General features: G+C 42.2%; 1 protein-coding gene across 3 annotated transcripts in view; it reads right to left on the bottom strand.

The window, feature by feature from the left end:
* PRKCG (protein kinase C gamma) overlaps positions 1 to 24,296 on the bottom strand; it is a 539,544-nt gene that overhangs the window by 149,913 nt on the left and 365,335 nt on the right. For all 3 annotated transcript variants that reach the window (XM_068241314.1, XM_068241315.1, XM_068241313.1), the window contains 2 exons: positions 16,374 to 16,485; positions 10,513 to 10,644 (listed from right to left, as the gene is read on the bottom strand). In XM_068241314.1, coding sequence (XP_068097415.1) covers positions 10,513 to 10,644; positions 16,374 to 16,485 — 244 coding nt within the window. The remainder of the gene's footprint in view (positions 1 to 10,512; positions 10,645 to 16,373; positions 16,486 to 24,296) is intronic.

Here is a 24,296-nt window from a genome sequence, read left to right as displayed (position 1 = left end):
AGGAGTCAAAAGAAGAGTTTACTCCTGCAACAGGAGATACCGAAGGCCAATGCCATAACAAACAGAGAGCAATACCATAAGGCATCAGTATATGAGGCAGCATAACAGCACCATCAGACGGTGAAGAATGCAGATCAGATGTTTCTGACTGAAGTCTGCCTGTATTAGCCACATGCTTGTTTCATTCGAGTGATTCAGACATTACTGAAGCCCGAAAGGTCAGCAGGATGCCAGGCACCTGGTACTGTAAGGGCTCCCCTCTGTGAATCCCTCCACTGGCTTCCTATCCAGTCCAGAATCAGATTCAAGATACTGTGTCTAGCCTACAAATCTGTCCACAAAACCTGCCCAACCTACATTTCCGATCTTACTCAGAGGTACACACCCAGCCGCTCACTCCGCTTCTCTAATGAACTTTGCCTGACCGCCCCCCGCATCACCCAGTCCCATGCATGCCTCCAGGACTTCTCAAGAGCTGCTCCAACACTATGGAACTTCCTACCTCCACCCATTAGAGCAACGCCCTCCTTCCACATCTTCAAGAAGGCCATCAAAACTCACCTTTTCACTCTGGCCTACTACCCCTCACTGGTGCTCTAAACCCGCAGATGGACTCTGGTCCCCTACCTTTCAAGTCCCTACCTCTCCCTCTAGATTGTAAGCCTTCGGGCAGGGTCCTCCTCCTTGTGTGTCCTACCTGATCATGCACCTCCATTACTGTGCACCCATTCTATGCATTTGAGTGTACCTAACTTGCCTAACCTCCATGCTCCCATCCAGTGACTGACTAAGCATTAGCTTACACTCATACTGTGCTGCGTGATCTGGTTTTTGCAGTCCAAAAGAAAGAGGAGATGATGGGCATCAACTGCATAAAAGACCCTTTATTGTGGTGGGTAGACACAGTGGTTACAGCAGTGGGGGGAGGACAAAGATGTCTGACAGCTGTTTCGCAGAGATAGACCCTGCTTCTTCAGAGACAAGTCTCTGAAGAAGCAGGGTCTATCTCTGCGAAACAGCTGTCAGACATCTTTGTCCTCCCCCCACTGCTGTAACCACTGTGTCTACCCACCACAATAAAGGGTCTTTTATGCAGTTGATGCCCATCATCTCCTCTTTCTTTTGGACTGCAATTTGACTGTATCTGGAGCACACTGCAGGTAAGACCATTTGTGGTTTAATCCTCCCTGCTGCATTTTTGGTGCCAGTGCTTTTTTTCTCTCCAATTTTGTATAAAAGTGATCTGGTTTTTCTTGTATTCCTGTATTGTCTTATTGCTGTATGTCACCCCTAAATATTGTCTGTAACTTTAACTAATGTCCAGCACTGTGTAATATGTTGGCTCTTTATAATTACAATAAATAAATAAATGACAGGTTAACTTAGCTGGGGTTTCTTCCATCCCCCTGAAGTCGTCCTGGTCCCTCACAGTGCCCTTCTGAAAGCTTGTCGACTCGGCTAGTCGCAGGCTACGGTGCATGCGTGGCCCTGACTGCACTCTTCCCCAATCACATGCGCAGAATGCTCCTGGCCACAGGAAGGAGATTAGTGCATGCAGCTGCCAAAAGGCCACTGCCCTTATCGGAGGAGCGTGGAATAACGCAGAGGGCACAGAATGACTGCAGGAGGCTGGAGAAAGTCCCAGGTAAGTTAAACTGGCCACTTTTATTTCACTTTAGGTTCTCTTTAATAGGAAATAGAAATGGCAGCCTCCATATCCCGCTCACTTGAGGTGTCCTTTAAGCATGCGTCATGGCTGTGCTTACATCATAGTTTTCTGACTGACAGCATGGACTTCTCATCTGATGCCTTTTATGTCCTGTACTGACCTTTGTTTCTCCCTCCTTTATTGACATGCCATTATTCTAATGTATTAGGTGTTTCTAAATGCATAAAATGTGCTTTTGAGCATTAAGTAGTGATGGTCTGTTTTCCCTTATTTACGATGATGAATAGTGCGATCAGGCGTGTGGCATGGACAGATTTTGCCTAAAATTATGATGTTGGAAAATGTCCCTCTGACATCTCATGAAATTGGGAAGCACGGAATGTATATTACCTAAATTAATTCCAGTTTATGAAACTGGCCGCACTACATTAAAATAATGGCCCACATTAAGCTTAGAGCATCTGACAGCAAGCTCTGCTATGCGGGAAACTTGCCGATTGCTGCGGAGTGGAGGACAGTCGAGTGTTAGTGCTTATGGGATGCTATGTGTTTGAACTTATTTTTTTTGTACCTTTGTATATTGAAGGAACAACTTTTAATTCAAAAAGTATTACATGCCAAATTGCATTTTTTTAAATTGAAGTTCAAATGTAGGTGTTGATGCACAAAACTTATCTCATAAAGGTTTAGATTCTTAACCACCCCCCTTCCCCTATTATTCCCCTTGCTTATTTTTCACCTCAACTATAAGGAGAGCCTCACTACTTACTTATTGTACCTTCAAGGTGTTGCTCCTTTGGCCTGCAGTCCATACGGGATGCACCATTTTTCCACCTGGCCGCAGGCATCTGCTGGCTCTTGTAGTTCCCGACAGTGCCTCTTTCGCACACATGCACAGCAATGCATGCCGGGAAATGTAGTCTGTGGATGCAAGTACTCAGTTGGGAATTACAAAGACCATCAGATACAGAAGGTCAGGTGGAGAATATGGTGCACCTCATGCTGGCTGGGGGCCGGAGGAGCAACACTCCATAGGTATTTAGTGCGGCTCACCCAAAACCCCACCCTACCCAATAATTGGAAAAAAAAGTGTGTGAGTGTGAGTGTGAGTGTGAGTGTGTGTGTGAGAGTGTGTGTGTGTGTGTGTGTGTGTGTGTGTGTGTGTGTGTGTGTGTGTGTGTGTGTGTGTGTGTGTGTGTGTGTGTGTGTGTGTGTGTGTGTGTGTGAGAGAGAGAGAGTGTGTGTGTGTGTGTGTGTGTGTGTGTGTGTGTGTGTGTGTGTGTGTGTGTGTGTGTGTGTGTGTGTGTGTGAGAGAGAGTGTGTGAGAGTGTGTGTGTGTGTGTGTGTGTGTGTGTGTGTGAGAGTGTGTGAGAGTGTGTGAAAGGTTTTATTAATGTGCTGCTTGAACCACCCTGATATTAAAAGATATACAGCACATCAAATTTTCATTTTGTCTTCTGTCTGGCCAGAAACACATTATTGTGCCATACAGGAGACAAACCTGTATTTGAATACCCACTTGGTATATTACCATACAAGCCACTGTGACAGAGATCTGAAGACTCAGACCTATTCATGCATTGTTGTTAAGAACCTGGTCTATTGAAAATTAACACATGTAACAAGGTCTACCTCTGCCAGTTGTTTACAGAATAACAAATCCTATTGTCTCTGCTGTCTGTACCATGTCTATGCTATTGTTTCAAATACTTTCTATGGGCACTCCGGTCTAATCTGGTTTTTCCCCAACACCAGTGGGTATATAAGATTGACCTGTAAATAAAGATTTCAGATGCTGTTCCACCAACTTAAGAGTTCGTGGTCCGTGTCTCCCAGCTGGAAGAGAGGGTATTCACTTGGATTGGGGGAGAACTTTAACCTGGGTTGCAGATTATTCTGCTAAGTCATCTTGTAGCTGCCTCCGATGAAATTGAGCTAACAGTGTGTGTGTGTGTGTGTGTGTGTGTGTGTGTGTGTGTGTGTGTGTGTGTGTGTGTGTGTGTGTGTGTGTGTGAGTGAGTGAGTGTGTGTGTGAGAGAGTGTGTGTGTGTGTGTGTGTGTGTGTGTGTGTGTGTGTGTGTGTGTGTGTGTGTGTGTGTGTGTGAGAGTGTGTGTGAGAGAGAGTGTGTGATAGTGTGTGTGTGTGTGTGTGTGTGAGTGTGTGTGTGTGTGTGAGAGTGTGTGTGTGTGTGTATGTGAGAGTGTGTGTGTGTGTGTGTGTGTGTGTGTGTGTGTGTGTGTGTGTGTGTGTGTGTGTGTGTGTGTGTGTGTCTTCATAGCAATCCCTGTAAGCTTAGCCTTACTGTCCTTCACTGTGTAGCTCTCTGCTATAATGATTGACTACAGCTAATCAAATCTAATTAATCCCATGCAAAAAACTAAGACTCCATACTCCTCTCTGTAGTGCTGAATCTCATGTTATATGATTGGTAATGTCTACAGTTTTTACTTAGGTTCTTGTTAGGAAATAGTGGTGACTGCTGAACAGTTAGAAAATGCATGGTATGTAATCACACCATTATGAATGGGCAAATTCAAAGGGAATTGTAGTTATACCACAGCAGCTTCCCTAGAATCAATCTTCCTGACAGCTTTAGCAAATTAAGACTCTAAAGTGTAACTCCACTTCATCATAAGAAAAAGAGGAAGTGGTACTTTGCCAGGTTTGCACAAAACCCACCCAGGGTTCTGAAACATAAATTTGGTATCTCTGAAGTGCCCCAAACAAACACAAACCTTTACTGCATTAAAGGACACCCAAAGTCAGAGGAATATGGAGGCTGCCATATCCATTTCCTTTGAAATAATACTAGTTCCCTGGTAGTCCTACTGATCTTTCCTAAATCATCATAATGTCTGAATGCAATATCTGAAACAAGCATGCTGCAAACCCAGTCAGGCTTCAAGGGATACTGTAGGGAGGTCGGGGGAAAATGAGTTGAACTTACCCGGGGCTTCTAACGGTCCCCCGCAGACATCCTGTGTCGGCGCAGGCACTCACCGATGCTCCGGCCCCGCCTCCGGTTCACTTCTGGAATTTCAGACTTTAAAGTCTGAAAACCACTGTGCCTGCGTTGCAGACTTGCCGTGTCCTCGATCCCGCTGATGTCATCACGAGCGCACAGCGCAGGCCCAGTATGGTCTGTGTCTGCGCAGTACGCTCCTGGTGACATCAGCGGGATCGAGGACACGGCTACGCAGGCGCAGTGGTTTTCTGACTTTAAAGTCAGAAATTCCAGAAGTGAACTGGAGGCGGGGCCGGAGCATCGGTGAGTGGCTGCGCCAACGCAGGATGTCTGCGGGGGACCATTAGAAGCCCCGGGTAAGTTCAGCTCATTTTCCCCCGACCCCCCTACAATATCCCTTTCAGTCAAACATCTGATCTACATGCCTTTCCAGGGTCTATGGCTAAAAGTACTAGAGACACACAATCAGCAATACAGCCAGGCAATTTGCATTGTTTAAGAGAAAAGAAATATGGCAGCCTCCATTTGCCTCTCTCCAGTGGCGTAGCTAAGGAGCTATGGGTCCCATGCAAGATTTACATTGCCCCCCCCCCCCCCCCCCACCTCAAGCACTTTAAACATAACAATTAATACAGCGCACCAAAACCTGCCAAGGATAACCACAATGACAGAGGTGCAAGAAGGCATGGTGAACAGTTTTTTAATGATTACTACTATTATAAGCATCTATAGAAGTGATTATTACCAGCACAGGGCCAATAGAGCTAATACTGCCCACGGGCCCTGGTGCAGTTGCAACCTCTGCATCTTCTATTGCTACGCCACTGCCGCTTACTTCAGGTGACCTTAAAGGGGAATCTTAAGTGACATGTGACATGATGAGATCGACGTGTATGTACAATGCCTAGCACACAAATAAATATGCCTTGTTGCTTTTCTTCTTTGTTTGCAAGAAGGAGCGAATATTCAGCTATGCAACTGACAGTCTTTCTCCAGTCGGGACCCAGTTGGACCATAGCACCCCTCACTGATAAGGAATACAATTATTGGCAAAGAAATGGGCTTCAGAAATCAGGCGGTAGATTAAAAAAAAAGGTTCATATATTATAAAATTGTGAGCCACGGCACAGACTGTCATTGAGCCAAGACAGGACAATAAATATACTTAAGTTTTTAATCATAACATAAAACTGTGGGATATCGAAAAGTCATTTTAGCGGTAGGAGGATAGATGCAATTGTTTATCTCAGCAGTTTATTGTCATTTAAGTTTCACTTTTAGTAACAAAAACTAAAGATTTTGACTTGAAATGCTAAAAGTTTATTTCATGTCTCCTGAGACAGAAACACATACAGAAAATAAATTTACCTATAGGGCTAGTTCCATTACTTATCAGTGGACTGTTGGCAATGCTGAAGGAAAGTATATTTTATATAATTTATCACATCAAGAAAGTCCGATCTGCTAAATATTTTATGGTTCATATTGGTTTCCTTGCTTCTATACTTTTGTGCCGTAGGTTTACTTGTACATGAGAGAACTGTAATAAAAATGATCGTAATAATAATAAAAAAAAGTCCTAGCTGGATACAAAAAGAGATGGAAAGGCATTTTTTTGAATAACAAATACCAAAATTACTTGTTTATTTATGATATACTAGCAGACCCAAGCCCGTTTAAAAATGGGCTTTAGGGTCTGTATTTCTCTAGCCCGCCTGCCGCATGTACCATGCGCGCGCACACCCGCCATGTGCACACCCGCCGCACACCCTGTCACCCGCTCACACGCCCGCCTGGCCCCATCCCTGTCCTCCTCTCTCTGTGAGGCTGGGTCCGTGTTGCACACATGCGCAGTAGCAAAAAGCACGGACCCAGCTACACAGAGACAGCACACGCAGGGACACAGGAATTTTATTATAGAGGATTTTGCATCAGTTTCTTTTAATAACACAGAAGTAACACTTTAACCTTTCTGTTGGGAAATCGCAAGGCTACATTTTAACATTTGTTTTCGAAATGAAGAATAGTTTGCAGGTAAGAAAATCAATACAGCCAATAGCAGGGTGGCATTCAGAAATGTTTTGCCAAGAGCAAATTCTGTGCTTTTAAGCTTGCTCAATCAGCGTGCCTGTATATAAATATGGATCCAGCATGTCATTAATTGTGAAGGTATAGCGTGCATTCTACCACTAGAGGCATGGCTGTAGGGCAGGTCACAGGGCTTAATGCATTATGCCATCTCCAATGCTGATCGCGGTATCTGCTGTGACCTAAATGTGATAATTTGAGATCTGCTTCCTGACATAAAGAAGACAACTGTGTGTTCAATAGATTCCTCATGAATGTTGTACAGATCTGCCTTCAAAAGACTATGGGGTTAATTCACTATAACACATAGCATGCCTTATCAGAGTTAACATGCCTTATCAGAGTTAGCGTGCCTTAGAGTAGCATAGCGAGCGCTACAAACTTATGTCTGCTAACTGGCAATGACGAGCGCTCCACTCGTCCTGCCCTGAGCCCCTGCAGGTCCAATCACTTTACTGGACATTATCTCCGCACTTTGATTGGCCTAATAGGCTGCCTGTCACTTGACAGGAAACTTGACAGGAAGCTTATTGGGCCAATCAAAGTGCGGGGATAATGTCCTTTAAAGTGATTGGACCCGCAGGGGCTCAGGGCAGGACAAGTGGAGCTCTCATCATTGCCAATTAGCAGGCATAAGTTCATAGCGCTCGCTATGCTACTCTGATAAGGCATGCTAACGCTGATAAGGCATGTTAACTCTGATAAGACATATAAGAGTTGACATGGCTTATCAGAGTTCACATGTCTTATCAGAGTTGACAAGACACGCTATTTGTTATAGTAAACAACCCCAATGCCTCAATGCATTTATGTGTTTGTATACACACACACACACACACACACACACACACACACACACACACACACACACACACACACACGTGTCATCCGAAAAGAGATTGTATTCATTTAATCAATTAAAGCGGTATTAAACTCAAAATTAAATGTGTGCTCTAATGCATTAAAGGACCACTATCTACAAAATGTGTTAAATGTAAAGTAAATAAAAACATATCCAAATAAGATGTACGGTTTCTTTCAGAGTAAAATGCGCCATAAATGACTTTTCTCCCATGTTGCTTTCACTTACTGTAGGTAATAGAAATCTGACAGTAGCGACAGGTTTTGAACTAGTCCATCACTTCATGGGGGATTCTCATCAAGGCTTTTCTTTTTTATAAGCACATTCCCTGAAAAGGATTTATACAATGACGCTGGCCAGCCTCCCTGCTCACTGCACACTTTTTTTGGCAGTTAGACAGAGCAACTGACATTCACTATGTGTTTTGAAAGTAAACAAAACCCTGAGAATCCCCTATGAGGAGATAGGCTAGTCAAAACCTGTCAGTTCTGTCAGATTTCTACTATCTACTGTAAGTGACAGCAACATAGGAGAAAAGTAATTTATGGCTCATTTTACTGTGGAAGACACATACTTTTTATTTGTATGTGTTTACATTAATTTTAAATTTTATGATCTTCGCAATAGTGGTCCCTTAAAACACAGAAAAATTAAGCATGAAAGACTATAAGACTGCTCTCATTTCTATGCTCATTTACAATTCACTGAAGCTACCGTAACTGATATAATTGATGGCTGCAAGTCAGATTATCAGTTGGACTGCTAATGAGAAAATAAGAGAAAGAGAGAAGGAATTGACAGATAATGCGGAAATGACGTCAGAGGTGCAGCTAACGGAAATGATTGATATCTGTTCAAACATGAACGATTATGAGCGATAGACTGTGGCACGTGCGTTGTACACAACCAACAATATAGTTATAAGTTGTTTAATTAATTGTACACACTCTTTTTGATAAACTATCGTTGGTCGAAAAAATCCAACAGGATGGATCTAGACCGACTACCGATAGCGGTCGTTTGTTGATGCTGGTGACGATTGGTCGTGTGCAGTTGCTTATCAAAAATTGGTTGAAAGCTCGTTAACAAGGTTTTAATAGGGCTCAGACCGATATTTCTCCAACATGTGTATGTAGCTTTATGCTGTGTTTAATGCTTTAGACCAGGGATGTCCAAACTTTTTAGAATAAAGGCCATATCAGCAGACCAAGGGCCATATACTGAGACTGCAAGGGAGCCAAACTAGTAAAATTAAATACAATTTTGCTGATTGCCCTCTTGACAAATATTCAAATTTCCATGAGACAAGTTTTCTTGCACAGTGGTGACTGCAAAGCAGTGGTTGTTACTGCTACTGGAACAGGGCTGCTGCTAATCAGTGGCTCTTACTGCCGCCAGCATAGTGGCAGCTTCTAATCAGTGGCTGCTGCTGGCACAGTGGCTGCTGCTAGCACAGTTGCGGCTGTTAGTTGGTTGCTCTTATTGCTGCTGGCACAGTGGAGGCTGCTAATCAGTGGCCGTTACTGCTGCTGGCGCAGTGGTGATTACTAATTAAAAAAATACAGAATCACTGAGATGGGATAAGGTCCAGTTTAAATAATACCTTTCGCCACTGGACACCATGCTGGCGTCTACCTGTGATCAGCTATAATATCTTGATTATCTCCGCATAAAAACTGCTATTTAAGAAGCTCCCCAGTGCTTGGTAGTGCAACTGAAAGCAATGAGCTATAATTGCCAAGGCACTGTCACATCAGGGATATATTTTTGGACAGGCACAAGTCAAGATACAGTATTTACATTCATTTCAAAGGCTTTATCAATTTCTAGACACACAGTAAGTCTATGAGGTTGAAAATGTTTGGTACTACACTACCAAGAACCTTCCCATATCAGTCTATCCCTCCAAAGTGGATAGAAGACCAGGAAGTAACTAGTCAAAGAAGCTACCAAGAGGTCTACATTACAGAAATGTATGGCAATAAGTGCCCCTTGCGTGCATGTGACAACAATATCACTAGAGCTCTACAAATGTGGCTTGCATAAAAGGGTTGAAAAGAAAAAAAAACTACACAAGTGATGCTACAATAAGTCTTGTCTGAGATCAGGAAAACACACCTCGAACATTTTGAGGCCAAATAGAAAAAAGGTCATATAAGAACAAAACTGAACTATATATCCTGAACACCAGACATGATCTGATGAAAAACCAAACCAGCTCACCATCCAAAGAACACCATATCGACGGCAACACAGGGAGATGGTAGCATTCTGTTGTGTGGGTGTGTCTTGTCAGCAGGATAGATAGAAAAAACAGTTGGCACAAAATACCAATCGAACTCTTGAGAAAACCTGCTACCTTCTGTCAGAATTTTTTTTCAATGGGAAATTAAAATGGGATCCCCTAGTTTCGTCAATCTTCTCCAGCCTTGGAAACCTTTAGTAAATCAGGTCCATGGTACCATCACAATCTGCTCAACCAACACACACACTGATACTTGACTTGCATTATCATCCTGTATGGATTACAAGTGGGTGTGGCCCGAGACTGAACTCTCTGAGAAGGTTGCAGAATACAATATTCTTAGTCTGTAGTCCAGGAAATAGCTAGTGTATCTGACATGATATTAACAAGGATCATGAACACAAAATAACACAAGCTCTGCTCCTGAGTGCAAAATGAGGGAGCTGTCCATACCGGTACAAAGTTTCTAATACTGTCATACTGTGGGCCATGATCAGCTTTAACATGAGCATGGTCATCGACCTACCAGTTCCAGCAGGGAAAAAGGAATATTTACGGCAGTGATCACAATGGAGGAAAAATTGTATTTCTAATGCCATTTCTCATTAAAAAGTTGTGCCAGTTTAATGTTGAAAGCAACACTGCAAAAAAAAACAAAAAAAAAACCCACCATGTTACTTACCTGTTACTTGAAACTCTTCATCGTTAATTGACTCCACCCTGATAAGCATCCGTCCCCGGCGCTCAGTGTGGTCCACCCCACATAGACTCGGCACACTCTGGACACAACGCTTGTGTACATTCATCTCACAGCCTGGAATTAAGCAGCAGGGCAGTTACTACATTGGCAAACACAATATTCTATTTTCATTTATCGCTTAAATCCTCACATTGTGTACGGGATCAAAAATGTAGGGCGGCAACCTAGAGGAAATTCTGAATTCTTTATGGAAACTTCCTTATATTTTTACAGAACATCTCACAGCATGTAAACTCAAACACTTTATCATAGCTAGGAAATAACTGCACATTTCACTCTACTCACTAACTAACATACTAACATAGAATCAACCCTCCCTTTAAAGGACCTCTGTCGCGAAAATCTTAAAACGTAAAATACATGTAAACATATACAAATAAGAAGTGTGTTTCTACCAGAGTAAAATGAGCCATAAATTACTTTTCTCCTTTGTTGCTTAGTGACTTACAGTAAGTAGTAGAAATCTGACATTACCAACAGATTTTGGACTAGCCCATCTTCCCATGGGATGTTCAGGGTTTTCTTTATTTTTAAAAGCACTTAGTGAATGGCAGTTGCTCCGTCCAACTGCTAAAAAAGTGTGGCAGCTAGCAGGGAGGCTGGCTAGCATATGTGTATAAATGTTTTTCAGGGAATGTCTTTATAAAGAATAAAGGCCATGCTGAGAATCCCCTATAGAGAGATGGACTAGCCCAAAACCTGTCGGTAATGTCAGATTTCTACTACCTGCTATAAGTGACAGCAAAATAGGAGAAAATTAATTTATGGCTCTTTTTACTCTGAAAGAAATGTACTTCTTATCTGTATATGTTTTAAATTTTAAGATTTTCGTAACGGTTCCTCTTTAAGAGAAACAAATACTCTGTATTTACAGGAAAAGTCAAATCTTTATGACCTTCAACCAAATTACAGGATGACCAGCTAGAAGATGTAATCAGTTAAAGGTATGCCACATTATCGTGTGGGTTAAAAGTTCTTTAAAAATACAGATGTAATGGACTGGAAGATAGTAACACAAGGAGAAACACAGAATTAATGCAGCAAGCAGGACATTTGCGATCAGGAAAAATCGGATTGCAATGGTATAATATAGTTCCTATAATTTCCTTTATTCTATGATACAGATGCCAAAAATCAGTGAATCACTTTTAGCATAAAAGAGCCTTAAGGCCGGGCTAGTAAAAAAGGGCACACAGGGATAGTGGACAAAAAGGGCGCCGCCATAGACTGCAATGCAAAATATCGGCTATTCGGCGCCCAACAGGAAAAAAGGGCGCCCGAGAAATAGCGGTTACAGGGATCATGTTAACAAAAGTTTTCATTTACAAAATAAAGTTTATAACAAATATCGTTTACAAGTTCGTTTTGAGTTTGTGTTATACTTATTTTTTCATTTTTAACTATTTGACATTCCTGGACGTGAAACTCACGTCCAGGAAGCCATGTGCGCTCCTGCGCGTCCACGCGGCCGGCCGATCACGCGCGTGCACGCGCGCTCCCGGCCGGCGGTTTGTTAGCCAGTGAATCAGTGAATCGGGCAACGGTGCCCGATCACTGATTGCTCTCCCCCGCAGAAAAAGCGACAGCTTCTCTCGGAAGCTACGCTTTTTCTGCTTCCTATGTCGCTCTAAGCGTACGTGGTACGCTTAGAGTGACGTCACTGTAAACAACTCATGGCTGCCATCTTGTGGCCAAAAAGTAAACTACATCTAAATGTTAAATAAAAATACACATATATTTACAAAAAAAAATACAATTTCAATCCCACCCTCCCAAAAATAGCCACATAAAATGTTTAATTAAAAAAAAAAAAACATTACAATAATAAAAAAAAAAAACACAAATATTTACCTAAGGGTCTAAACTTTTTAAATATCTATGTAAAGATGAAATATTTCTTTTTTTTTTTATTATTATAAGCTTGTAAATAGTGATGAATGCAAAACCGAAAAAATGCACTTTTATTTCCAAATAAAATATTGTCGCCATACATTGTGATAGGGACATAATTTAAATGGTGTAATAACCGGGACAAATGGGCATATACAATACGTGGGTTTTAATTATGGAGGCATGTATTATTTTAAAACTATAATTGCCGAAAAGTGAGAAATAATGATTTGTTTCCGTTTTTTTCTTATTCTTCCTTTTAAAATGCATTTACAGTAAAGTGGCTCTTAGTAAAATGTACCCCCCCCAAAGAAAGCCTAATTGGTGACGGAAAAAACAAGATATAGATCAGTTCATTGTGATAAGTAGTAATAAAGTTATAGGCTAATGAATGGGAGGTGAACATTGTTCGGATGCATGAAGCGAAAAACGACTGAATGCGAACTGGTTAAATTTCGCTTATATCAGTTTTAACTTATTTTTTAGTTTTAAAATTTCGCTTACAAAAGTATGACAACTAAATTTTCGTTTACACTTCTTTGATCATTTAAAAATTTGTTTTCATATGTATAATGCTTATATACCGTTTTCAACCTTATTGCATTAGAAATACATCACTTTTGTTACTAACTTTGTTTTTACACTTATAATGCGTTGATTATAGTTACTAAAATATCGCTTTTAATATTACTGTTATTTTAAGATTTCTAATGCGTACATGATTGTAAGGCTATCTATTGTATTGTATATATTTATATATACTTTTCTCTATTTATATTATTGTTTATATGTGTTTAGGGTGTTTGTGTGGTGGGGATGGTTAGGTTTAGGCATTACCAGGAGGGTCTAGGGGTTAGGGATAGGTACAGGGAGGGTTAGGTATAGTTACAGTATAATATATACACAACCAGGGGATGGTTAGGGTTAGGCACCACTAGGGGGGTGCTTAGGGTAAGGCACCACCAGGGGGTGGTTAGGGTTAGGCACCACCAGGGGGTGGTTAGGGTTAGGCACCACCAGGGGGGGTCTTAGGGTTAGGCACCACCAGGGGGTGGTTAGGGTTAGGCACCACCAGGGGGGTCTCAGGGTTAGGCACCACCAGGGGGGGTCTTAGGGTTAGGCACCACCAGGGGGGGTCTTAGGGTTAGGCACCACCAGGGGGGGGTCTTAGGGTTAGGCACCACCAGGGGGGGGTCTTAGGGTTAGGCACCACCAGGGGGGTCTTAGGGTTAGGCACGACCAGGGGGGGTCTTAGGGTTAGGGATAGGTACAGGGAGGGCTCTGTGTGAGTACGGTTAAGTATAGTTACAGCACAATATATGTAATATATACAATTTATTAAATTATGTATATTTAAACAAAGAGGGGGTCTAGGGGTTAGGGATAGGGATAGATTTGTGTGAGCCTACAGTTAGGTATAATTACAGTAAAATATCTGTAAAACCTACCATTGCATTGCTATGCTTAATACAAGTGTAAATATCGTTTTTGTTATAGACGCAATTTGACGTTTTTTTTTTTTTCAGAATTCGTTTGTTGTTATAGACGGTATTTTGCCATTTCATTTCCGGTTATTTAACCTATTTAGCACTAAATTTTCGTTTACAACCTCTTAAACAAAAAATATGGTTTTGCATTAAAACTTTCAATTTCGGCTATACCCCGCGCCCTTTTTTCCCCGCGCCCTTTTTTGATACACACGCCTTAAAGGGACTCCGAGCTCAAGTAAAAAAAGAAAGTTTTACTCACCCGGGGCTTTTTCCAGCCCAGTGCTGGTCTGGAGGTCCCACGATGGCGTCCTGGCTCCTCTCCTAGTCCCCGCTCCGGAATGGCTGACCGGCCGCAGCCCGGGCGACACTCTGCTGAGTGTCGGGCTGTTCCTTCCGCGCATGACGTCACACGCCGGCCGCCTCGCGTCATCACGGCGGCCGGCGTGGCAGTACGGCGCATGCGCGCTCTAATCGCGCATGCGCAGTACTTTCACGCCGGCCGCCGTGATAACGCGAGGCGGCCGGCGTGTGACGTCAGCCGCGTCATACGCGGAAGGAACAGCCCGACACTCAGCAGAGTGTCGCCCGGGCTGCGGCCGGTCAGCCATTCCGGAGCGGGAACTAGGAGAGGAGCCAGGACGCCGTCGTGGGACCTCCCGACCAGCACTGGGCTGAAAAAAGCCCCGGGTGAGTACAACTTTCTTTTTTTACTTGAGCTCGGAGTCCCTTTAAGGCAGCCTTCACACTCATCACTCTGATTCCTGGGTGTGTTTTTCTGCATTTTTTTTCGTATTTGCGATTTTGCACTTCACATTCTTTCGGTTTGAAAAACTAGACCAGAACTACAAACTGCCATGAGCCATCTGGCTTCAGTGTGGTCAGCTGGATAATAGCAGCTACCAATCACAGCTAGGAATCAGGAAGTGTAATCATGTGCTTAGGAGGCGGCATTAAACCCTTTTTATAACCTTGCTACTATGAAGTGGAACAGGACTACAATGATGAGGTCATCAAGACAGTCAAAACTGCCATCTTTATCTATGGTATGGCTAGGCTTAGATGAAAGGTGAGGTATTCAAGTAGGGAATGGTGGATTATTATTATCATCATTATTATTATTATTAATTGAATTTATAAAGCGCCAACATATTACGCAGCGCTGGACAATAAATATATACAATGATACAAGGATGACAGACATAACAAGGTTATACAACATAGAGCAAAGTTATACAAGGCAAATTGTACAAAATACATGATCATGCAATATGGGCTGGTTAGGTAGGCCCAGTAATACAAGTACAGGCTGTCATAGGACAGGAATACATGATCCTGTAGATTACACTAGGGAATGGAGGACCCTGCCAGAGGCTTACAATCTAAAGGGTGGGGTGGAAACACTAGGTGGGCTGTTAAATATTCAGTAGAGAGTTACTGTGTGGTAGGAGGTGGGTAGGTCATCATAAAGAGGTGGGTTTTGAGGGCTTGCTTGAATGAGTTGAAAGAGGGAGCAAGTCTGATGGGTGGTGGAAGGGCGTTCCAGAGGGTGGGGGCAGCTCTTGAGAAATCCTGCAGGCGGGCATGGGAGTGTGAAATGCGTGGGGTGGTGAGGCGAAGGTCGTTGGAGGATCGGAGGGAGCGACCTGGTGTATACCTGTGAACAAGCTCCGAGATGTAGGTAGGGCAGGTTTTGTGCACAGATTTATACGCCAGGCATAGAATCTTGAAAATTATCCTGAAACAGATAGGGAGCCAGTGCAGAGATTCACAAAGGGGATATATGGATGCGGAGCGAGTCTTGCAGCCGCATTCATCACTGATTGCAGGGGGGGCAATGCGTTTCAAGGGGAGGCCAGAAAGGAGGGAGTTACATTAATCAAGGCAGGAGATGATGAGGGCATGGATGAGCAGTTTGGTCGTGTCCGAAGTTAAGAAGGGGCGGATCTTGGAGATATTACAGAGGTGGAAATTGCAGGCTCTGGTGATGTTGAGATTAATGGTGGTGCTCAAGCTTTGAAAAGCTATGTAGTAGAAGTAGAAGCCACAGAATGCATAGACCGAATAACAGTTTGAAAAGCTGTGTCCCCTTAGGTGCTCTACAGCAGTCAATATCATAGCACCCAGTTAGACATGTCCCTAAAACCTAAACTGAAGGTGAAAAGAGAATAGAGCTAATGTTCATGTACAATGGGAATTTGGGGTATGAAATGTATTTTATTATTCTAAAAACATGATGCTGCAGTTGACGGACGATCCGGATTGTGTGGGGTTGACCAAATCATTCAGAACTCTTGAAGTGAGATTGGGCAACACCGGAGGTTAGATATTTATAGCTATATGAACACATCCATTGAAAGTTTTATGCTTCATTTGATTTGTCTTACATCCTCCTGAGCTACTCACAAGCACATTTCATTCCTTGGTGGACAAGCCCATAAAGGAGAGAACCACAATGATCACAGAAGGTGGGGCTGCTGTAGCTGTGAACTTTGAACTTGTGTCGGCTGCGTGGATCCTGCAGACAAAACAAAAATAAACATAGCATTAGTGACAGATCACCTAACACCAAAAAATATACATTTTCAAATTGTCAATCATCGGTGTGCTTTGTACACACATGAAAAAAACTCACTATGAAGCATGGCTATTGGAATGTAATTATTACTCCTCAGTTTAGGATTCCACCGACTCCGACTCCTCTAATTTGCATATTACAATTTTGTTGATTAAAAGTATGTAACATGAAATTCGTCTCTTAACTGCCAACGCTTAGGAATTTTACAAGACAACTGAAGTGAGAAGGATATGTAGACTACTATATTTATTCCCTTTAGACTAAAACTAGTCCTTGGTAAGAGTACTTATAAAAGGTACAGACCGGAACAAAGAACATCTATCAGGCCCTAGGCAATGTAAGTGTGGGTACATGTAAGAATGATGTGCAGGTACTCTGCAGGTGAATGAGGAGATTCTTCCTCTATTACACATTCTTCATGCACAATCTGAACAAGGTTTATGGGTGACAGACAACACCTCTGTGTTCAATGTGCACAGCATTCTCAGTGGATTCCCTGCAGCTCTGTGGAGAGTGCATATGTAGAGTATAGTACTACTGTGTAACAAAGTAAACCTGAGACAGATGAAATTAAAGTTTTATACATACCTGGGGCTTCCTCCAGCCGCCTTCAGGATAATCAGTCCCTCGTTGTCCTCCTCCACCACCTGGATCTTCTGCTATGAGTCCAGGTACTTGAGCCAGTCGGGCGTAGTGCGCATGCACACACTCCGCCGCCAGGAGCATACTACACCTGTGCAGCACTATTGCGCAGGTGCAGAATGTTCCTGGCTGTGGGAGCGGCATGCGGCCGGACAGCGCTGACTGGCTGAATTACCAGGACTCCTAGCAGAAGATCCGGATGGTGGAGGACAGCGAGGGACTGATTAGCTTGAAGGGGGCTGGAGGAAGCCCCAGGTATGTATAAAACTTAACTTTTCATCCGTCTCAGGTACCCTTTAATTTGTAGTCACCAAACCAAATTTTAACATATCAATTTATTTGATTTCATCAGCAAAGGGAGTGCATACATTTGCATAAATCAGCATCAGTGCAGAATTATTTCCATCTCATTGACCATCTCTATTAGGGACACAGCTACACATCAGGCTTTATTCTTACAGCATAGATGTTATTTAGTATATATGTTACGGCCAGAACCCGAAGTTTGGCCAGAACTAGAAGTGGCCGGCCACTTCGGGTTCTGGCCGGCCAATGTGCGAACTGGCCGCTGCGCTGCGGCCAATGTGAGAAATGCAACAATTCCTGTAAAGTTAATGGGATGTTGTGGCCGCAGCGCAGCGGGCAAATGTATCACACATCTTTTACTTTATTCAATGACATTAAGCCGACCGGCTTTTTCCCCGCTTTCTCTCTTCCCCTCGCCTCTCTCTCCTCCCCTCGCCTCTCTCTCTTCCTTCTCTTATGGGCAGCCGGGCGGGGGACACGCGTGTCCAGGAGAGTCGTTCGTCGCGCAGGAGAGCAGAGCGGGGAGGCTGCAGACATCGCTTCTGCCAGCACCCGCTCTGCAAGAACGGCAGGATTCCCCTGCCGCGACGAACGACTCCGGAGGGACACGCGTGTCCCCCGCCCGGCTGCCCATAAGAGAAGGAAGAGAGAGAGGCGGGGGGGGGGGGGGGGGGGGGGAGAGGAGAGAGGCAGAGAAAAAGCCGGGCGGCTTAATGTCATTGAATAAAGTAAAGATGTGTGATACATTTGCCCGCTGCGCTGCGGCCACAACATCCCATTAACCTTACAGGAATTGTTGCATTTCTCACATTGGCCGCAGCGCAGCGGCCAGTTCGCACATTGGCCGGCCAGAACCCGAAGTGGCCGGCCACTTCTAGTTCTGGCCAAACTTCGGATTCTGGCCGTAACATATATAAGAGATTCCTGTGTACACATCATATATACAGTCACAATCAGATATGTATATCTGACCTTAAAAATACGGGGACTGCTTTATTGAAGCAGCACAAGTAACTAATTTTGATTGGTTTATTTCATTTTTGTGGACTAAGCACAGCTATTACTGTATATATACTGTATATATACATTATTTTTAATGACTATTATCTGAGAAATAGAACATTTTATCATATTTTCTGTTTTAATTACAGTTACAAATTCATTAGGAGTCGGAGTCGACATGCTGTCGCAAATATTGTTAAAATTGCTGAGCACTCCCTGCGCATGGCAACTTTCCATTCTTTGCCGAATGCACACCTATGTCAATACAGTTAGTCCCCGACTTACGAACAACCCGGTGATAGGAGCAGCATGGATTCTGTGTGAACAAGTCAAAAAACATTATTTAAATTGGAGTTGTAGTTTTTGAGTAAAACGATTTAAAAAAATTCAAAAGACAAAATGGCTTTTAAACTTGTATAAGCAGAGTGGAGGTTAAAAGAGGAAGACATTGGAGGTGCAAAGGAAGCACGGGGGACAGAGATGGCACAGTGTTCCGACTTAGGAACAGATTCAGGTTAAGAATGACCTACAGACACCATCTTGTTCATTAAGCTGGTGACTGCTTGTACAAGACTGGATATCCCAAATATTTTTCTTAAATTTAGACAGCTATCTTCCAGTGGGCCTTTTAAAATCAGGTTACTTGATATTAAAACGTCTCAACTTACTCAATTTGGAGGCATGGAGGGAACTGTACCACTGGTTGTTTCTTTCTTATACCAGGCAACATTTTTGTTGTTTCTTTAAAAACTTTTGCCATATTATTTCCACTTAAAAAATGCCAGTTACCTGGCTGTCATACTAGTTTGACTTCAGATTGGTCAATAAACCTACAACAAAACATACAGCTTGTGAAGCCAAACTAATGCTGGCCATACACTGGTCTTTTATAGGACAATCGGTTGACCTATTGATTCTTAGAATCAATTCAAAATAAATGAATCGATCGAACATTAATTGATTTTTTACCCATACACAAGGGTCGATTTTTGTTCCATTTACGGTGATTTCTGTTCCATTTTTCCATCTTTAATCGATTGGAGACTACCGTATTCTGGATCACAAAATAAGCACCCAGATGAATCAGAGTGAGTAAAGGTCGATCAAATAATGAGAGCCCTCGATTCTTGTTCCATCGATTGAAATAACCTGACATACTCGATCCATTCATTTTAAGAATTTGATAAAATATTGGCTGATAATCGATTCTACATCAAAAGGACAACTCAATTTTTGATCCATTTGATCGATTTATCAGTTACGGTATAATATTTGATCGAAGGAAGAAAAAAAATCGACCAGTGTATGGCTACAACCAGATCTGCATACAGAAATGTAGAAAATTAAGTTAAAAAAAAAAAAAAAAAAGCTAGTTTGGAGACAATGCAATAAAAGCTAAAAAGAGGAACTTTACAGTATATAACGTACTGAATAAAATTGATTATTTTTAAAATAGTACATTATAAATGTTATTTAGTCATCATTTGCTCACTGTAAAACCTTTCTTTACCCTTATTTACATTCTTAAATGTATCAGAGAAGTCGGCATCTTTACTGCTGGCAGGGTGAATCATTAAATAGGTTTTCCCCTCCGTAATGTATAAGTTAACAGGGACATCACCTGATCTCCCTGAGTGCTTTGTGGGAGAAGGCTTTACACACTGACATCACCTAATGGTCATTAAAGATGACCAAATAGTCTATTGATATGCAAATATCCACTGACCCAGGATAAATTAACTTTAGTCTATCAAAACTTCTAGCTGACAGTTATTTAATCAGATGCCAACTATTCAATTAGTACATGTTGGCTCTACCTTCCCTTCCTTGGTCATTTGCATATTAAGATAACTTTCTGCTTATCACTTACTGACAACATCACAACTTGGAAAACTATAAAACACACAAATATGGAATAGTTCAATACAAACTGAATAAACAAGACTGGGGCAGACTGTGGATCAGATAATCAGCATCTTATTGCAGAGTCTAAAATCCAATTAGGGAAAACAGGAAAATCCAACAGACCAGTAAAATATGAGCTTAATGATATCCCATATGAATACTCTGTGAAAAACAGATTCAAGGGATTAGAATATTCTAAAGTGAAAGAAGATTATGAAGGCAAAGTGGCTGTATGCTGAGGCTTTCAAAGCCACGGATGAAAAAAAAGAAAGTAAAAGGGTATTCAGAGTTTCAGAGAATAGCGAGAAAATATAAGGGGGTATTCTGCACCAAACCTATCTCATGAGCGATCTCTCTTTATCCATTTCCTATATTTATAAAACAAAACAAAACAAAAAAAAAGGAATAACTTTCCAGCACATAGTAAGCACACAAAAAAAAAAATCACTCAAAATAAATTAACCACATTTTAATATCACTCTTTTCACTTTATTTATAGTATTATTTGTTTTTATTAATAAAGAATCATACAAATAAGTTGAGAAAATAAGATAACTCATGAGAAAAACCTTTGTAAACGAAGCCCTAGGAGACAAGCATGCACAATGAGTACAAGGAAGTGGAAGACAGGAATTAAAAGGGTACAGATTAGGGCTGGTCAATAGGAAACAATAATGAGTAAATGCAGAATTATGCAAATTTATGAAGCTTGAAAATGGACCAATCAAACACCTCAGCTTTCTTCGATTGGTCCATTTTCAAGTGTTTTGCGTGTTCTCTGAGAAAAATGGAGATATTGTGGGAATCTTCCATTCGGGGAAAAAAAAAAAAAAAAGAATAGTAAGATATACAGTACAGTAGTAAGAAACAAAAAGGCCGACTTTAAAACCAGTATTAGAGAAGCCCCACTTAAAGTGAACCTGAGACTAGGTTGTCTCCGGTTTTATACTCACCTGGACTTTCCTCCAGCCCCGTTGATACTTGAGGATGTCTCCCCCGGCAGTCCCTGTCCCCCATAGGACGGCCTGATACTCAGCCCCAGTCGTGCTTCATTGTGCATTCGCGGCCCTGCCAGGGTGACGGGGAGATGGCGAGGGACTGAGCGACCTCAAGGGGGTTGCAGGAAGCCCCAGGTGAGTATAACACAACGACTTTCGCCTCAGGTGGACTTTAAGCTGTTTTTATGTTGGCAGAGAACTGCATTATAGGTTCCATAAAATAGATCCCTATCTTTCTCCCAACTGCTTTCACAACCGTGGGGCCAGTGGTGATTTAGCACACATGGGGTTGATTCACAAAGTTTACTTCTTTTTCACCTTAAGGCTGTGTTCCCATTTGTGCCGAACCACTGCGGCCAGTGGAAGCCCACGGTCCACCGAGTACCAGCTGTAGCCTGGGGCACATGAGATCCCCCATATGCTATATGGGGGAACACATCCACCTGCCCGGGGACTGCACAGAAGTGCGGTCCGCTTACTGCATTGGATCCCGCAGATCCGTTGCAGCGTGACAAGTGTGAAAATAGGAGTCGTTCACTGTGGAACAGAGAACGAACAAAAACAATGTCCATTCTTCTGCTAAAGTGGGAACATAGCCTGTAAGGAGAGCCAATGCATGAGATCAACAAATAAGGACAGATAAATCATGAGTTAAGTCAGTTAAGGAGTGATCAATCATAAGTTAAGTCAGGAGAGTTAAAATCATGAGTTAGATAAGAGGATATAAATAAGATATGGATAAGAAGAGATAAATCAACCTCTTGCCGACCACATCACGCCACTGGGCGTGGCCACGGAGGCAGCCCCAGGACCGCCTAACGCTGATCGTAAGGTCCTGGGGACGGGGATTGCAGGATATCACGCGTGCCAATGCGCGTGCTTCTCTGCTTGGATGATGAAGCTCCGCCTTCAGTCTCCCACCGAAGACCGCCACTGGGAGACTGTTAGACGGCGAAATAACAGTATACAGCGCCGCGATCTAAGGCAGTGCTGCACAGGGGACAGCCGTGTGACAGAGCTGTCCCCCTGGAAGGAAAAAGAGCCTAGGACATCCGATCATGCTGATTGGCTGGCGGGGGGAGGGAGGGAGAAATAAAAAATAAAAAAAAATTAGGACATTTATTATAAAACAAATAAATGTTTGCTAAAAAAAAAAAAAAAAAAAAAAAAAAAAACACATTGGGGGAGTGATCAGACCCCACCAACAGAAAGCATTCTTGGTAGGGAAAAAAATGGGGGGGGGGGGGGGAAATCACTTGTATGCTGAGTTGTGCGGCCCTGCAGCGAGGCATTAAAGCTACAGTGCCCCATTTAGAGAAAAATGGCCTGGTCTTTAGGGGGATTTAACACTGCAGCCCTCAAGTGGTTAAGGAGAGATAAATTGTGAGTTAATAAGTAGGGTGAGATAATTTCTGGCATTGTAAGGTAGTTACATTTTTTGGAGAGTGATTTGGGATAAATTCAAAAATGTGATTAAAAAAAAAAAAGTATTAACCCTACTTCATCACAAGTATTATTTTTTGCCATAAATTGTGATGCCCCTAAAGCCTTTAAAAGGCTCTCCACCACTTTTCTCTTAGCAGCAATGTGGACAATTTACCATATTTTTGGACTATAAGACGCTCCTGACCATAGGACGCACCTAGGTTTAGAGGACAAAAACCAGGGGAAAACACACATATACATGAGGATTCACATAAAATAACTTGCAGAGAAACAAAGAAGATTCAGAACCGAAAAATCGCAAAATGCTAGATCACAAATACAAAAAAAAAAAAAACACAGAGAAAAGCTGCCAAAAATCACAGGTATAAGTGATTCCTAGAGTTCAAGAAACTTATCCGGAACCAGAACTACAGCTTTGGCTCAGACTCTGATGCATGGCACTAAACCATCTCCAATAAGGCAATACTGAAGTCATTTGGCTGACAGAAGCCAGAATACCTGCACAGGTGCTGATGTATGTGGATATTAAATGCATTTCAACCCATCTTCAGGGCCTCATCAGACTGCAAATGGAGAAATCTGCTAACACATCTCATATGAAGCAGCTCCATATCAATACAACACTTCACACTCCAATTATTTTTAAGGCACAATGATACAGACAACCCCCTTCTAGGATGGTAGGTAGGATGGGACAACAAGTATACAGTACTCTGTGGCACTAATGACTCACCTTCGCTGTAATTCCTTTCAGGTATAAATACAGAGAGGCCATTCACATTCCAGGTAACACGGCATTAAAACACACACCATTATACATTAAATAAATAAATCAAAATATAAGTTTTCAAGGTGCTAGGTTACATCATCTCATAATGATACATGGAAAGGCATTCCATTTTTTACATTACAACATCAAAGTTCAAACTAGTCTGTAATTTCAGGGCAGGCCACTGGGTGGCACATGTGGTCCTGTATTGATGTTCCTGAATTGACTTGTCTTTTCAGTGCAGCGCTGTATGCGCCATTCATTTAAATCCTAGGTTCTCAACGTGTGGTACGCGTACCCCAGGGGGTACTTCTTATGGTTCCAGGGGGTACTCAGGCTTTATATACTTAACCAAGAATAACAAATTTAGAGTTTTAGAAAATGATAAATCTTATTTAAACAACATCAAATTAGTATTTTAGCTAATGAAAAACAATAGTTAATGCTTGGAAATTGTTTAGTACCAATTATCATGTACTAAGATTAAATATATATTTGTCAAGGGGTACTTGTGATAATGTTTACTATGCTAGGGGGTACTTGGTGAGTACAGGGTTTTAAAAGGGGTACATACCAATAAAATGTTGAGAAACACTGATTTAAATGACGTGATGCTGGCACCTAAAAGGCCACCAGACACCAGGAGGATTGTGGGAATAATAGTTGCTTTCAGCCATTTACAC

This window comes from Hyperolius riggenbachi, chromosome 6, assembly GCF_040937935.1.
Source record: "Hyperolius riggenbachi isolate aHypRig1 chromosome 6, aHypRig1.pri, whole genome shotgun sequence".
NCBI lineage: Eukaryota > Metazoa > Chordata > Amphibia > Anura > Hyperoliidae > Hyperolius > Hyperolius riggenbachi.
This window is presented reverse-complemented; position numbering and strand designations above follow the sequence as displayed.